Source organism: Natator depressus, chromosome 8 (assembly GCF_965152275.1).
Source record: "Natator depressus isolate rNatDep1 chromosome 8, rNatDep2.hap1, whole genome shotgun sequence".
NCBI lineage: Eukaryota > Metazoa > Chordata > Testudines > Cheloniidae > Natator > Natator depressus.
This window is the reverse complement of record NC_134241.1, coordinates 56,043,523-56,059,308: the sequence shown is the minus strand read 5'-3', so window position 1 is coordinate 56,059,308 and position 15,786 is coordinate 56,043,523. Positions and strand designations below refer to the sequence as shown.

General features: G+C 42.0%; 1 protein-coding gene across 1 annotated transcript in view; it reads left to right on the top strand.

Moving 5' to 3' along the window:
- The window catches only part of PDC (phosducin), a 33,188-nt gene extending 22,647 nt beyond the window's left edge, over window positions 1-10,541 (top strand). Inside the window, exons 2-4 of the mRNA XM_074962193.1 lie at window positions 6,617-6,694; window positions 8,282-8,442; window positions 9,495-10,541. Coding sequence (XP_074818294.1) covers window positions 6,634-6,694; window positions 8,282-8,442; window positions 9,495-10,022 — 750 coding nt within the window. The 5' untranslated portion in view covers window positions 6,617-6,633 and the 3' untranslated portion in view covers window positions 10,023-10,541. The remainder of the gene's footprint in view (window positions 1-6,616; window positions 6,695-8,281; window positions 8,443-9,494) is intronic.
- The last annotated feature ends 5,245 nt before the right edge of the window (window positions 10,542-15,786 follow it).

The window sequence follows — 15,786 nt, the reverse complement described above, 5'->3', positions numbered from 1 at the left end:
CGCAGCACATCCTGGGTTCATACTCGGAGGAACTGATAGTACCCTGCCAAGAAACAGCCCACTGTGAACCCTGCAACAGACACGGACAGGACAGAAGCCACCCTTGAGCCTGGTAAGTTTCTGGCTCCATTTTAAATATTTGATAATACAGTAATAGGAGGAAATAGGATTTCCACTCTATGACTCAATGCAAAAGTTATGAGAAGCCTCAGCTAGCAGCGTGTATCCACGAATAGCGAATTGCATGCCACTGGTGTGCTCCCCTTCCACTACCACATGCAGTTCAAAAAGGTGACTGGGAAATGCAAACCGGAAAAAACACCTTTAAAGTGTATTTTTACTGGAAAGGCACAGATTTTTGCTAGGGCCATTCCTGTTCCTTAATTGCCATATTTGTAAGTATGCTGCTCTGTAACCATTCTATGGTGTATTGAGCCACCTAGAAACAGTGGCTCCAAGAAGGAACTCCAGATAGGTAGCCACATTTTGGGGAAGGGCATATTTTCCAGGGCCACCTCAATAGCTGACCAGCCCACACCATTCATCACTGTGCTGTGCAATCACTATACATTTGAATTCTTCTGTTGCATAAACTGCAGGTTTCACACCAGCAGCTTGGAATATCATCTCCCTTTGCCAATAGGGCACCACAAGAACTGTTATGTCTTCCAAAATGTGGAAGGCCTGAAATGATTTAAAAAAAAAAAAAAGCGTTGGTAGCATGGCAACTGATGGAAGCCTCACCCCATCCCCTCAAAAAAACCCTAAGTTTTGCGAAATCAATAAAGCAGTTTTGCATTTTTAATGTACCATTGTGCCTGCAATGCTTTTGCTCCAATTAACTAAGCTGTGTCCAGGGATCTTCTATTGTTTGAAGCATCCTTCTCGCAATATAGTGAAGTTCCATTTGTAAAAGTATCGTTTTCTGTCCTTGAAATTCCACAAGGATGTTTTCTGTGCTCCTGCAGTGAGCTATTTGAGACAATAACCCTCTGTATCTTGTCCTGGTTCCAGGTCACTCAATCTCTACTGGCTCCAGGACCTCCACCCTGCAGCTAAAGGTTGGGCCAACGTACCTTCACAGACTGTTCCAAAAGGAAGCGTTTCCATGATGAACTTACGATTGACATTCTGGAGAGGGCGAACAAGCAGGTCCAGTACCAAAAACAGAAGGATCTGGGGCTAGAGGAAAGGCATGCAGCAAGGAAAGAGGAAAGGCTCAGGCTGGCTGCACAGCTTGAGGACAGGGTTTCAGCACTGGAGCAAGCACTTCCTTCACAGTTCCTGGAACAGGAACAGTGGCTAAGGGAGGAGGACAGAGCTCAGCAGAAAGAGCTGTTTGAGAGGCTCATATCACTAATGACTGCAAGAGTAGCAGCTCCTGCTGTATCACCCACATCAAGGACTGATTCCCCTGCACACTACCCTGTGCTGCAGTCCAGAAGCAGCTTGGACGTCTCCATGGCTGGGTAGTGCATGTGAGTGGGCCCCATGAGTGGCTGGGCAGGGCAACCTTGCCCCTATAGCCCTCCCCATTGACCCTCTCCCCTGTGGATGCCTCCACCTCTGTCCCACAGCAGCACTTGCCTAGCAAATGGGGGAAAGAAGGGAAAGGAGAACCGGTGGCCAGGGTCCATGCTATGGTAGGGGTTCTGTTTTGTAACTGGTTTCACTTGTTTATGCACTTTATTTTATAGTGGGTTTTTTCCCCCCGTAAGGTTGTGTTGTCACTGGTGTGATAGTGTGGTAATGACGGCTGGCCTGCCTGGCAATGGGTGAATGTTGTACTTTTCTAATACATATTTATAAACAACGGGGTTTTTATTTCCTCTGGAAAGCTTATTTCTATAACTGCTTCACATTATATGGTGTGTGTTCTAAATAACAAAGGTAAACACATGATCAGGGACCATTGGGAATTAGTATGCACAGAGTGTCGCTCAATACAGTTATCTATAGCAATCCATACTTCAATCACTTCCTTACATCAATCCATACTGTGAATAACCCCTTTCCCCCTATTTCATAAGTGATCATGTCATTCAAAAGTACACAGCATGGCACTAAAATTCTGAACCCCACTCCATCCCCCACCAATCAATGACTCCCATACCACCCTCATCTGCCAAGCACATTCATATAGGTACTATTCCCCACTTCCATTGGACCATGCAAGTCCATAATGTGGAAGCACAAAGCATGCCTGACTTCTGTTGCCCAGGCAAATCCAGCCCCAGTAGCTGCACTTTCTGGTTGAGTGTACAGATTCAGCAGCCCCTCACTGTCATGGGTCCATTCAGGGAGAAATGGTTCAACTCTGGCTTCACAAAGATTGTGAAGAGCACAGCAAGCCATAATAATAGAAACAGCATCAATGACAACAGCATGCAAATGGGTCTGTAAACATCGCAAATGGGACTTTGAGCTGCCGAAAGCACATTTAACAACAATTCTGCACCTGCTGAGAGTTTAATTAAATGGTCTTTTGCGAGGGTCTCCGAAATCAGGATATGGTTTCATAAGCCAAGGCACAAGGAGGTATGCAAGGTCCCCCAGAATAACAGTGTGGACAGTCTTTTGGTGGGCATAGCGTCCCAGCCTGTCCACGAATGTAGACTCCTGATAGGTAGAAAACCCATCATGAACTTTTCCAGTGCAACCCATGCTGATGTTCATAAATTGCCCTCTGTGGTCCACAAGGGCCAGCCTAACAGTGGAGTAGTATCCTTTGCGGTTATGTGCTCCTGGAAGAGAGCAAACTATAGGCACATGAGTCTCATCATTGGCCCTAGCACAGTTTGGAAACACCTTTCTCTCAAAGCCAGTAATTACTTCAGGAATATCTTTTATGGCCACCACCTTGGGGTAAACCACATACCTGATCACCTCAGAAGCCTCTGCCACCACTTTACCCAGAGTCGGCTTTCCAACACTAAATTGGTTTGCAATGGACCTGTAGCAGTCTAGGGTAGCCAGCTTCCAGACGCTATGCCAACCCACTTCTGGACTGGCAGGGTTGGCCGCATGCATGTTTCTTTATGGTATTCACAAAGCTCCAAAAATGTAGCTTTCTTCATGCTAAAGTTCTGGACCCACTGCTGGTCATCCCAGGTCTGCATGACAATGTGATCCCACCAGCCTATGGCCTTGCTTCAGAAGCACTGGTCTACATAGAGGGCTATATCAAGTGTACTGAGAAGCATCAGACCGTTCAAGTCTGCCATGCCTGGGTACTCCTATTCCTCTGCTTCCTCCTCCTCCAGCTCCATCATAAGCTATGACAGGTGTCTTTGGTGGTTCAGAAAATGCCACTGAAATGTCCATCAGCACCTCATGGAAGCTCTGCCAATTTCCTGACATAAGAGTGCAAGTGCAAGCCAGAGAAGTTCTTCAAAAGGTGCCTCCTCCACGTTTCTGGCTCTGGTAGCTGGGAGTGCACGGAGCAAAATGACTCCAGGCAGGCCATTCAAACTTCCTGTAATGTACAGGGTGGACAGTCAAGTTTTCCCGCAGTGCATCATGGTCAAAGAGCTAGAGCGGCCATGTTTCAGGTGGGCACTAGGGAGTCTGGGATATGGTTGGTTTGACTCAGGTCTGAGTGCTGCAGTGTGGACAGCAGAGCCCTAGATTTGAGCCCGGGTTAGAAAATTCTTAACGTAAAGTTAACAATCAGTGTAGATGTTCAAGCCCCGGGTTCTCTAACCCAGTGTCAGCTGACTCGAGTCCCACTAACCCTGAGGTTACATTGCAGTGTAGACATACCCGAAGTGGCCATATTTTCAAAAGTGTCCACACCCAGCAGTTCCCACACCCTTCTGCAGAGTAGCTCCTATTGGCAGCTGCAGAGTGCTCAGTACCTTAGAAAAATCTTACCACCTCGCTTAGGTGCCTAAATGTGAAATCTTCCCTTAACTAAATTCATTCTCACAATACCTGGCTAAGGTAGGCAAGTAAAGTTCTCCCACAGTGCACCAAGGTCTCAGAGTGAGTCAGTAGCAGAGCCAGGATTACATCTCAGGAGTTCCTGGCCCCCCATCCCAGGCTAAGCTCACTAAACTTCTGTGTTATGTTGTTCGTTGTCTTACAACCAAACCACTTAAAATGATGTGAAAATACTTTTCGCGGTACTACAGTGATTCAGCTAAATTTTCTGGGATGCATTATGTACAACAGACCAATAAAATATACTTTCTAAAAAACACAGCATACTTTGATGCCGTTATGCAATGTTTCCACTCAAGCTGCTTTACTCTTGTTGTGGTCAACTTTCTCAGGTTCAAACCTGCAGCAGCCAGGAAATCCACTTAACTGTACTATTTGCTTTCCTTCTATATTTTTAGATGCACTTAGGGCCAAAAGCAATGGAAAAGCAAAATCTACATAAAAGGGATCCACGTTAAAAACCCTCATGTTTTTCTGATGGAGCAAAGGATGAAACCTTGGCTCCAGTAGCTTAGCTGCTGACATAGGCATTAGAGACCGCAAATGACTGTCCTGGGAGGGATTTATAGATGCATTTCACTACTACCCCTTTATGGCCTAGTGGATCTACACAGTAGTCCTATATCTCTGATATGTTCACTATTCTCTGTTCTACTGGAGGGCATGCAACGGGATGTGGAATTCACTTTCAGAGGGTCCGGTGAACAGTTGACCACAGTATTTATGCTACTTTTGGACCTACATAGTTCACAGAATTTGGCAAATAAAGTGAGCAACTACAGAAATACAGAAAAGGAATCAATTTCACAGTAATTTGTATCTGCATAGCTCTATCATATACTACAGGCGGTATTTTAGTAATATCATACTTCATTATCCGCTTCCCTTCAACACAGAATCAGAATGTTGCCCAGGTACCAGTTTGAATAAATTATTTGCACCAAGAATTTTTGCCCTGAAGAATTTACCACCACATTTGCTAAATTACCTCCACTTGAAACATACACACAAGCAGCAGAGTATCCTCCTTAGTATCCTACTATGCTATTTTACCATGAAAAGCACAGATTTGTTACAGAAACATTGGAGTTGGCAAAAATTAAGGTGCATTTCTTTATGAACACTATCTAAAATGAAAATCACTCCATTTTTACTTACCATCAGCTTTTTAACTCTGGCATTAATTACCTGGTCAAAATTTAACAACATATTTACTTGACAGTGACTTTGCAGAGCTGGCTTTGTAGCAAAAGACAGAGAAAAATATTCTCATAGGACACAAGTACAGGGCAAAGTATCAAGTACCAAGTTATATCTGTAGAGAAAAAGTGGGAAATAAGACTAGACAGAATGGCATCTTCATTTCTCTGAGTTTCTGACATTGGTCTTTTATGTGGAAAATGCTTATAGCTCAAACTCCATTTACAGTTTTTGAACAGAAGGGTGCAATGTATGACGTTTCTACTAGAGGGAAGATGAAAAGGTTCACCTCAAAGCACATAGTAGCAATTAGGTTGAATAATATGTCTTGTCAGCATTGGGTAAGTAAACAGATGAATTAGGAATTGGTACCTTTACTTCCTATGTAAAAGTGCTAGTAGGTTCTCAGCGCTCACAAAAGTCACAACATTTCTGTTAAAAAAAAAAAGTTTTGCCTTTCAGGAAAAAAAAAAGTATACTGCCCAAATCAGCTCATTTTGCAACCCAATGCCCCAGTCTTATCCAATCACCTTGTACCACTCTGGCAGTGCAAAGTAGTCGTAAAGTCAGCGTATCTGTCTGAGAATTCTCCATGGAAAGGAGAATCCTTGCATGGAAGAGAGTGATCATAGTGCTCCTATACACACACACACACGCACACAAAAAAACCAAGTTCAGGGGACATGACATGGGGGAAGAGACATCGCTACGTTACCTCACTGATTCCCAGCTGACCATATGGCCCCTGAAGCAGCTTTAATTTACAGCAGGAACCAGCCAGGTCCCCTGACAGCTCCATGATTGAAGGAGCATAAAAGTGGCTTAAAGCCACCTTTGCCTCATCTTTCCCAGCATGCAACAAGTGCAGCCCTGCCAGGTCAGAGGATCTAGCTCTGGATATTTAAGAGATATCGGTACAGACACAAGGTATTGAGGTTTGGCTCAGTCGTCTCTAATAAACTCTGAAAGTGCAGGATGGAGAATGTATTGCATAGGAGCTATTTGGTGAATAATTCAGAAAATAATTCCTATGATTGTAGGAATTAAAATAAATTCCTATGATTGTAGGAATCAGGATCCGTTACTGAATGGTTTTCAAACAAAAATGGGACAAATTTGCAATTAGTATAATTCCAGCAAATTTTACTACCTCTGTTCTTCTCTAGATTACTCATATTTCCTGCTGATTTATGGGACACAATAAGATTTAGGAAAAGGAACACCCTCATATTTTAAATTAGCCTGGGTTCAGACACTTTTAATAATGCAGACTGATATGTTGTCCTAATTGCTTTTTATGAGGTTAAGAGAACTATAATTAAATTAAGATTGCATACGCTTTAATTACCGACTTGGAGCTGCACTGATATCTAAAAGCAGCAGGAAATTATACATTGTACTATAACCAGCTGTAAAACTTACAACTCATCTGTCATGTTATTCATTATTTTCTGTGTTGACTCTGTCGTTTTAGCCAATTGAGTGACAGTTATGGAAGAGCAAAAGAGTGCCAGTTTGGAACAAGATTTTGAAGGGCAGGCTACACATACAGGTAAAGAAACAAAGTTAAGGACATTGTTAAAAATTAATCCATGTGGAAGCCTGTAATTTTAATTTGCTGACTGGAATTCAGAATACCTTGCTCAGGTATATTCAGGTATACCCAGGATCCAATGAAAACATTTTTATGACTAATTCACATCCCTCTTGACTGGACAGGTTACGCAGGGTTGAATTCAGATCCAGCCTTATTGGTGCTTGAAGCAAATGGCTGCACAGGACACCAAAGCAGCAGTGGCGTTGTTCAGTGCAAATTTGATGTAGGCTACTTTGCCTCAGTCATTAACGATCTCCTTTATTCCTTTGTACTGAAAACAGCTGTAACCCACTCGCACTGGGTTATAAGTTTTCAGTCAAAAATGACAAAATCTGGGAATCTTGCTTCCCATATGTCTTTGCCAGAGACATTAATGCCTCCTAGTGTGACAAGCAAAAATGTAAAGTGAAATCTTAAAGCTCTCAATTTGTTTGGAGGAGAAATCTTTGCTAAAAATTCATCCACAAGCCCTTTTGTCATAGCATACTATATACATTAAAAACTTTAAACCATCTTTGGTTGGATCCATTCTTCTTTTCTTTTTCCAGTGTCTACTGACAATTGTTTATGTGAGTGCTGTCACTGTACTCAGGGATCATGGAAACATATGTTCTAAACAGCTTGTTTTTCTCTCTGTGCCCCAGATGTTCCTATGTACTTTCCTTCAGCCCTACCCCTTGCAACACCTCTTCTTACAATTCCTTCCCAAATCAGCACTGTTGACCTGGGCTGAGATTTCAAAAAAGGACCCTAAAGTTAGAAGCCTAACAGGGATATAGTAGCCTAAATAAGTAACCTGAATTTCAAATGTGCTGAGCACTCAAGATCATCCATTGAGATATTAGGAGTTTCTGGGTGCTCACCACTTTTGGAATTCAGGGCATTTATTTAGACTCCTAATTGTTGGTTCCTGTTTTTGAAAATGTTTAGCCTAGATCTTTTCCCCATCTTATTGGGTGGCACATGCTCTCTTTTTACGTGTGGCTCTTCAATATTATATTTAGAGTCTTTGGTCTCAAAGATCATGAAGTTAATTGTTTAATTCACAATTATAAAGCAACACACTCACCGAATGCAAAAAGACCCCACCAACTAGCAGTTTAGCTCTGAAGGGAGAATGCTTGACATTTTTGAATTTTTGGTGCAAGTTCAAATTTCACTGAACAACCACCACATACCACCCTGAAAATTTAACAAGTTTTCCTATGATTTTTTTTCAACTAGCTATATATGCAGTTTTTGGAACCATTTGACATTTTGAACCAGTAACATTTTCAAAATATTTTTTGCAAAATGTTTTACTGTTTAAATCAACCAGCTCTAGAGAGTAGGATTTGATTTTAGTTCTGTAATCAGAAATATTTCAGCATTGACTGAGACATACATTTCAATGTCATAGATATGGGCTATAAAGTCTCAGTGTTATGACCTCTTGTTTTGCAGTGCATATAAGGTCTTTAAAATATGCCCTGTGTTCAAAGATACTGTCTTTCTGAAACTAACAAACAAAACCAAATAATTACGGATCTTTATCTCTCCTAGGGCCCAAAGGTGTGATCAATGACTGGAGAAAGTTTAAATTAGAAAGTGAAGACAGAGATTCCCTTCCTTTGAGCAAGAAAGAGATCCTCAGACAAATGTCTTCACCACACAGATCTCTCAGTAAAGATGATAAAGACACCAGAGAGAGATTTAGTCGTAAGGTAACAAGAGAAAAGAAAACTTAAGTGAATTAATGATTCTGTACAAAACATGAAAACAAGAAAAATGCGGTATAAGCACAGGAGAAGCCAGAAACTACTGAATTTAATTGCCACTGGTTCCAACTTCCTTTGTGTCCTTGTACAAATCACTTAACATCTCCATCTCAGTTTTCCTCAGCTGCAAATGGGACAATACTGAACTACCTCAAAGTGACATTGTGAAATCAATGTTTATAAAGTATGTTGAACATGAGAAGGACTGTGTGTGATACATGTTAGCATTAGTTGCCGAAATTTAACTTGGGGCCTATTGAAAGCGACAAGGCATTTGAATTATTATAAATAAAATACAGAGAGATCATGAAGGGGCAGATTATGCTATTCTTGCCCACACTGAGTAGTATTTTGCATTGCAAGTAGTCCCACTGAAGAAAATGAGACTACTCACAGAGTAAAGAACTACTTAGTAGAAAGATGGAAGCAACTGACTCAAAACGCACATGAAATAGAACACACCACTTGATCCTGACAATCTGGCCAACTGTTGACCAGTGCTGAATCTTCTACCCTCAATTAAGGTTAATGAGAAGACTGTGGTGAGATAATTCTCATGGTATCTAGCTGTCTCAGATTTTTTTTCACTCTTGTCAATATGGGTACCATGCAGAGACTGTTCTGATTGCCTGGGGAAATTATTTCCCCCTGAAAATAGATAAAGACCAGGGGTGAAATTCTGACCCTATTGAAGTCACTGGCAGAACTCCCACTGACTTTAGTGGGGCCAGGATTTCACCCAATGTGTCCTTGCTGATATTATTAGATATATCAGTTGCCTTCAGTACCATTCACGTGTACACCCAAGTAAAGAGAGATGGGGTTTCCATTCAATGGCTTAATTCCTGTCTCCCAGATTCCCCAAAGGGCAGTTTTGCACAATTATTCTTCTACCCAAGGATCTTATGTGGGGTTCCACAGGCAACATCTTGTTCCCCTCCTTGTTCAGTGAATATATAGATCCATTCAGTAATATAATGCTCTCTTAATATTCACAGATGAGTATGCAGGAGTATGAGCTCATCCATGGTGAGCAAGAGGATGAAAGCTGCCTACAAAAATACCGCAAACGCTGCATGCAGGATATGCATCAGAGGCTGAGCTTTGGGCCCAGATATGGCTATCTGTATGAGCTGCAAAATGGGGAACAGTTCCTGGAAGTCATTGAGAAAGAGCGAAAAACCGTCCTGGTCATCGTTCACATTTACGAAGATGGCATCAAGGGCTGCGAGGCGCTAAACAACAGCTTAACTTGCCTTGCTGCAGAATACTCCACAATGAGATTCTGTAAGATAAAGGCATCTAACACAGGTGCTGGAGACCGTTTCTCAACTGATGTGCTCCCAACCTTGCTTGTCTACAAGGGTGGGGAGCTTCTGAGCAATTTTATTAGCATTACTGAACACTTCAGGGAGGAATTTTTTGCTGTGGATGTGGAATCTTTCCTACATGAGTATGGGCTGCTACCCGAAAAGGAGATTCCAGCACTTGGAAATGGCAATACAGATGATCAAGATATTGAATAATTAGAGAGGGATATAGCCCTTCATTATCTCCTATTTCTCCATACATTGCAATTGGATCTCAGCAGAACCCATGATCGTTTAGAGAAGCCTGTGTGCGCTCATTACTTTATACATAAGATATACATATATAAATATTTCTTAACTGTCAGTATGTGAACTTTATTTAAAGCACATCTAACAGGCCTGTACATATTTGTTCCTATGCAATCTCCACTAATAACAAAATTAGGAGAAAATGCAGGTGACAATAATAGGTTTTAAATTAGACACAGGTCTTAAAAGGTAATTTAGGCCAATCCTGGGCCCACTAAAGCCAAAAGAAGGTTAGCATCTAATGTCAGTCAGAACAGAATCAGGCCCTTCTAAACTCCTTCTTCAGTGTATGTAACTCCTGCGGGAATTCTGCGCCAATGCCCATGTGCAGAATTTATGTCACTGCAGATTTTTTTTTTGCTTCCCCACAGAAAAATTGCTTTCTGAGGGGGAAGCCACAAGAGCAGTCACGCAATCCCCTCCCCCCCCCCCAGTAGTATGTTTCAGGTGCCCAGGGCAGCTGGCAGAGAGGTAAATCATTGTGGGGCAGGACTGGGGAAGACCCAGTTGGTGGCTCCTACCCTGTGCCAGGCTCAGCTGCTAGTCCTGGCTGGGCTGGAGAGGACAGGACAGGACTTCCTCTTCCCCTGCATGGCCTCCAGGGCTGGGTCAGACCCACTCAAATTTCTTCCCAGGCTGTAGGAAGCTCTGCAAACTCCACCCCCAGCGCTTCCTGCACCCATCACTCCTCAGGTGCAGGGGGAAGGATCACTGTGCAGGGGGAGGTCTCCCATCTACCCAACCCCCATGCACCAGACCCTCCCACAGAGCCTCACCCCTCCCCCCCCAGACCCAGACCCAGACCCCCTCCTGACAAGCCCCACTTCCCTGATACCACCCCAATGAGCCACCCGCACCAGGATTCCCACCACCCTGAGAGCCAACCAGCTGCAACTGGATCCCCACCCCACTAAGCCCCACTCTCCCAACACCTGGATTCCTCCACAGCCTCCCAGACCTCTCTACCAAGCTCTATCCCTCCACACCATGACCCCCTGGTTGAGCCCCAACCACCTTCACCTGGACCCCCCTGCAGCATCCCATTACCATTGCACCCAGAACCCCCCAACAAGCACCTGTGCAGCCAGATCCCCCCTGCACACAGATCCTCTAGGGAGCTGCTCACACCCAGATTGCCCCACACAGAACCCTCTCAACCCGCAATTGGACCCCCTACACTACGCCTCTCCACACTTGGACCCTGCCTGCATCTGTTACAGAGGGGCAGGGCCCTGGGGTGTTTCTAGGGCAGGCCTGGTCCTTGCACTGTATGAGGGTTGGGTGCAGCCTCACTGCTGAGTCCATGTTCCAGGGGGAGCTGCAGAGTGATCTCCCACCTCTGTGCTTCTCAATGCCATGCTGGAGCCGCCACATTTATTTAACAAATAAAATGTGCAGAATTTTTAATTTTTTGGTGCAAAATGCCCTCAGGAGTAGTTTGTGAAAAAATTAAAAAACCACCCTACACATCTACAGCAAGGACGGGACTATACGCAAGATCACCACATGATTGAAGTCATTTGCAAAACTCCCACTTATTTCAGTGGGGCCAGAATTTCACCCAATAACGTTAAAGATAAATCAGTATCTGGGCTGTGAATGTTCACAAGTTACATACATAAGAAATATAGGGCAGTGTTAAATATTTGGTTTTGTATTTAACTTTTAATAATTGTGAAAATATGGATTAGCTCATTGCTGAAACAATATCTCTTCTTGAGAAAATAATATCACAGATGCTTAAAGTTTGCATTAACAAAGAGGTTAATCAGCTACTTTCCAGTATGGTGTTGTAGCACGTTCTGACTATTGATGTTGCTTAGTTAAAACATTTGTGATTCCTGAGCAATTATATTTTGTGTTTATGTAATTAATATGAATAAAGCTTAACGAAGAACCAAAACTTCAATAACAAATATGAAAGTCATTCATAAAATGTACCTTAATGATCCTTATGAGGAACTACCAGAAAGGTTTCCAACTCGTTAGAAAAAAAGTTCACCAAACTCAAATTTTGAAACATGTTATTAAAAAAGGGACATGTGGGGAACAAAGAGGCTGTTTGGACTAAAGGAATGCAGGGTCAATGCACACAACGATTTGTTCTCTCTTTCACCGAGAAAAGTTCCTTATGTTTTATAGTTAAAACCACTTAAGAACGTCAATTATGGCACAAAATACAATGAAACACAAGTTGCCCATTTGTCACATTTTGATATTACTCATTGGCATGGTTTGAGGTCGAGTAGTTTGATCGTTACTGACACCACCTCAGGTTATTAAGACTTACACATTTATCAACCTAGCTTACATTTCACCATTGCTACTGTTTAATAGCTTTTTGAATTTTATTCACGATGGATAACAAAACTAGGCTAGTAAGTTTCCCTTTATGGTCAAGGTCAGATCAAATGCTCCATGTGCAGAATTCCAATTGATTTTGATGGGAGCTGAGCATGTAGATGTCCATTAATCCTCCTAATCTTAGTGCTCCAGCCACATGCAGAACATTCATTGGTACAACTCCAACATCAACTCCTTGATTTGTTACTGTTCGAATATATTTTTTTCTCACTTGCAATCATCCAGAAAAACATTACATATGAATTCAAAGTGACACCCGATGAAATGAGCTGTAGCTCACGAAAGCTTATGCTCAAATAAATTGGTTAGTCGCTAAGGTGCCACAAGTACTCCTTTTCTTTTTTGCGAATACAGACTAACACGGCTGTTACTCTGAAAAGTGACACCATTTGTCTATAGAGCAATACAATATGGAGGTTTGCAAAACATATCCTTTTTAAACTTATTTTGAACTTCAAACTTAAAATATGTTCCTTTTTAAAATAAAAGACATTCAAATGGGGCTTATGCCTGGTTTAGGTAATGCTGAAAACCCACTTCGCCATTAGACATGCTTTCTGGTAATATTCATTGCAAGCCAGCAGGCAAAAAGCAGACTTCATTTCAAAAGGAGGGAGGGAGCTAAATAGAGAAAGCAGCATGTAAGTGCATTACACATATTGATAGACAGATAAAACACTTAGCACACAAGATGAGATTCATGAACTATATAAATAAGTGACGTTTCCCTAACTTTCAAACATAAATCCACTTGCACTCCCGTCTCAATCTAAACTACTATTTAGACTATTTCACACTATAAAATGACTGACAATTTTCTTTTCAACCTAGAACTTAAATGACACAATGCTGAGACATGAATTCTCCAAGAATTGTCAAGTATAGTTGGTATTTTACATTAGTCAAATCCTCCACTATGGTGCTTGGTGGAATAATGCAGGCAGCACATGGCTCTGTTCTCTGCCCCCTCACATTTCCATCCCTAGCTAAAAGTAATCCAGCTGATCTTATGTAACATTTCTATTCCAGTGAGTAGGGGCTTGGTGTGGTTTTTTGGAACAGTTGCCACCTGACGGGGCAAACAATTACCACCAGGTATTGGGCTCTTTCCTCTTTAGCTGTAGCATGAGGTGAATAATTATTATCCCATGCAGAGTGGTGGTGAGAGGGAAATGAATAAAATACTGATCTGTGGCACAGAGGAGAGAGAACGTAACAGTGAAGGGAAGGAAATGATCATTTCTGATGAAGCAGTACGCTCTTTTCCCCTCCCATCCAACACAAAAATAAAATATGAAATAAGTCAGAAGCTGCGTCTATAGCTGGCTATAGGAAATAAACCACCACATTTCAACTTAAGAGGCAGATCATGAGTGCTTCAGCAGGATTTTCCTGAGGATTCCTTTAACCCATAACTATCACAATGAAACATCCATGTGGTGCCAATGCAGCACCCAAATAGTACTAGCAACAACACTCCACAGAAGGTGATCATGACTTACCAAACTTAAAAGCAAAGCTTTGATTGCAGCATTAATCAACATTTCTCCAGGAAAGAAAGACTCACTGAGAGGCAGGATTTGAGTCACATATTGTAAATCATTGCATACAAGATTCTTGAATGACAAAGAGTAAAAGATTTAATGAACCCATGGAATAAAACTTCCTGCTATCTATAGCCCCAATCTGAAATTCACTGAATTCAATGGGAATCCGTTCATTTGCTTCAATAGGCTTTGGATCAGGGGAAATAAAACTAGCATCTTTGGCTGCGTGTACACACTGGTAAAAATGGGACCTGTAATTCACATCTGGTGTCACCCCACTGGAGTGAGCAACAGTAGACGCTAGCGTAGACAGAGCTCAGGCATTATGACTGTTGTATCACTCAGCCCTGCCATAAGCAGTACATCTGTACCAGTGGAAAATTATGGATCCTAGCATACACAAGTCCTCTGAGGCCTAAGTTCTTCTCTAGGTTTCACCAGTTTAACTTTGTTGATTTCAGTAGTTACCCATGTACTTTAGCATAAAATTCAGCCAACAGCTATATAATGTACAATAATTTGAAGCCACTATATTTAAAGCAAAACTGCCAAACCAACGAAGATTAGTATGTGACAAGCAAGGAAAATAAATAAATGATTTATATAGGAGTATGGACCAAGGTTTTCAAACCTGCAGTGCCTAAACGTACATACCTCCGTACAATAATTGGCCAGGTTTTCGTAAGTGTGGAACACCCAGCAGTTCCAACTGAGGGCTTATTAGATTTTTTTTTTCCAGATATATCAGTGGAGACAAGCAAATGAATATGTAGGTCTCACGTGAAAATCTTCATTATAATTCAAGTGAGGGGGACCTCAGATTTCAACTGGATCCTTCAGAAATACTATATGCCTCATAGTGAAAGGTTAGATCTTGCAAGGGCGTAGGCGTGAGAGAGAGAGAGAGAGATAGGGAACCACTAATAAATAGTCCCTATCACTTTTGTTTTATTCTCAGTCCTGACTTCTTCCTCTTTTTAAAAATGCCCATTTCCCTAGTTTCTTAGGCTACTATAGTTAGTAAGGCAATTGTAGCGTTAATGCTAAAAAGCTAAGCAATCTCCCTTCCCTTGTCCCCACAGTTCTCAGATCACATTCCACCTTTCTGTAGTGAGAGTTGCAGATAGCCCACAGAGAGGCAGGCAAGGTCTGTTTCTTACTTCACCCACTGTTTCCTAAGGGCAGGATGTTTGCTGGGCTCAGTTCTTGTGGAGATGTTAACTGAATTCACAATGTTTGTTGGAGAGGTTTTTATTAATTTACTTCCATTCATTCGTCAAGGAGCAAAGCATTAGGTTTTCCCTGCCCATTGCTCAGAAAGAAAGAAAAAAACTTCAAAGTTAGCCTTGCATTATACCTGGTGTTTCACCTTAGGCTATTTCAATTCCTCAGTGTCCACTCCCAAATCTTAAACATATGAGTCAGGCTTTGCTAAATCCATTATGCACACTTTTATTAAAATAATTCATCTGACAACACCAATCACATTGTCAGCACTCTCCGCATAAAATAAAACAAATCTAGGTGATGTATTAAATAAGAAATAAACATGTGGATAAAATATGGTCCACTTCCAAGCATCCATGGAACAGCAAATATGGCTAAACTCTGAATTACGCTACAAGTGGCGGCTGGCAGCCAGATTGCAGAGCCACTATTGGAATGTTGCATAATAAAGTGAGTTCTTGGCTCAATAAAATACTCCTCTGCTGAATGATATCCTCAAATGCCATATGCTGAGGCTTTCTACTTCCCCACCT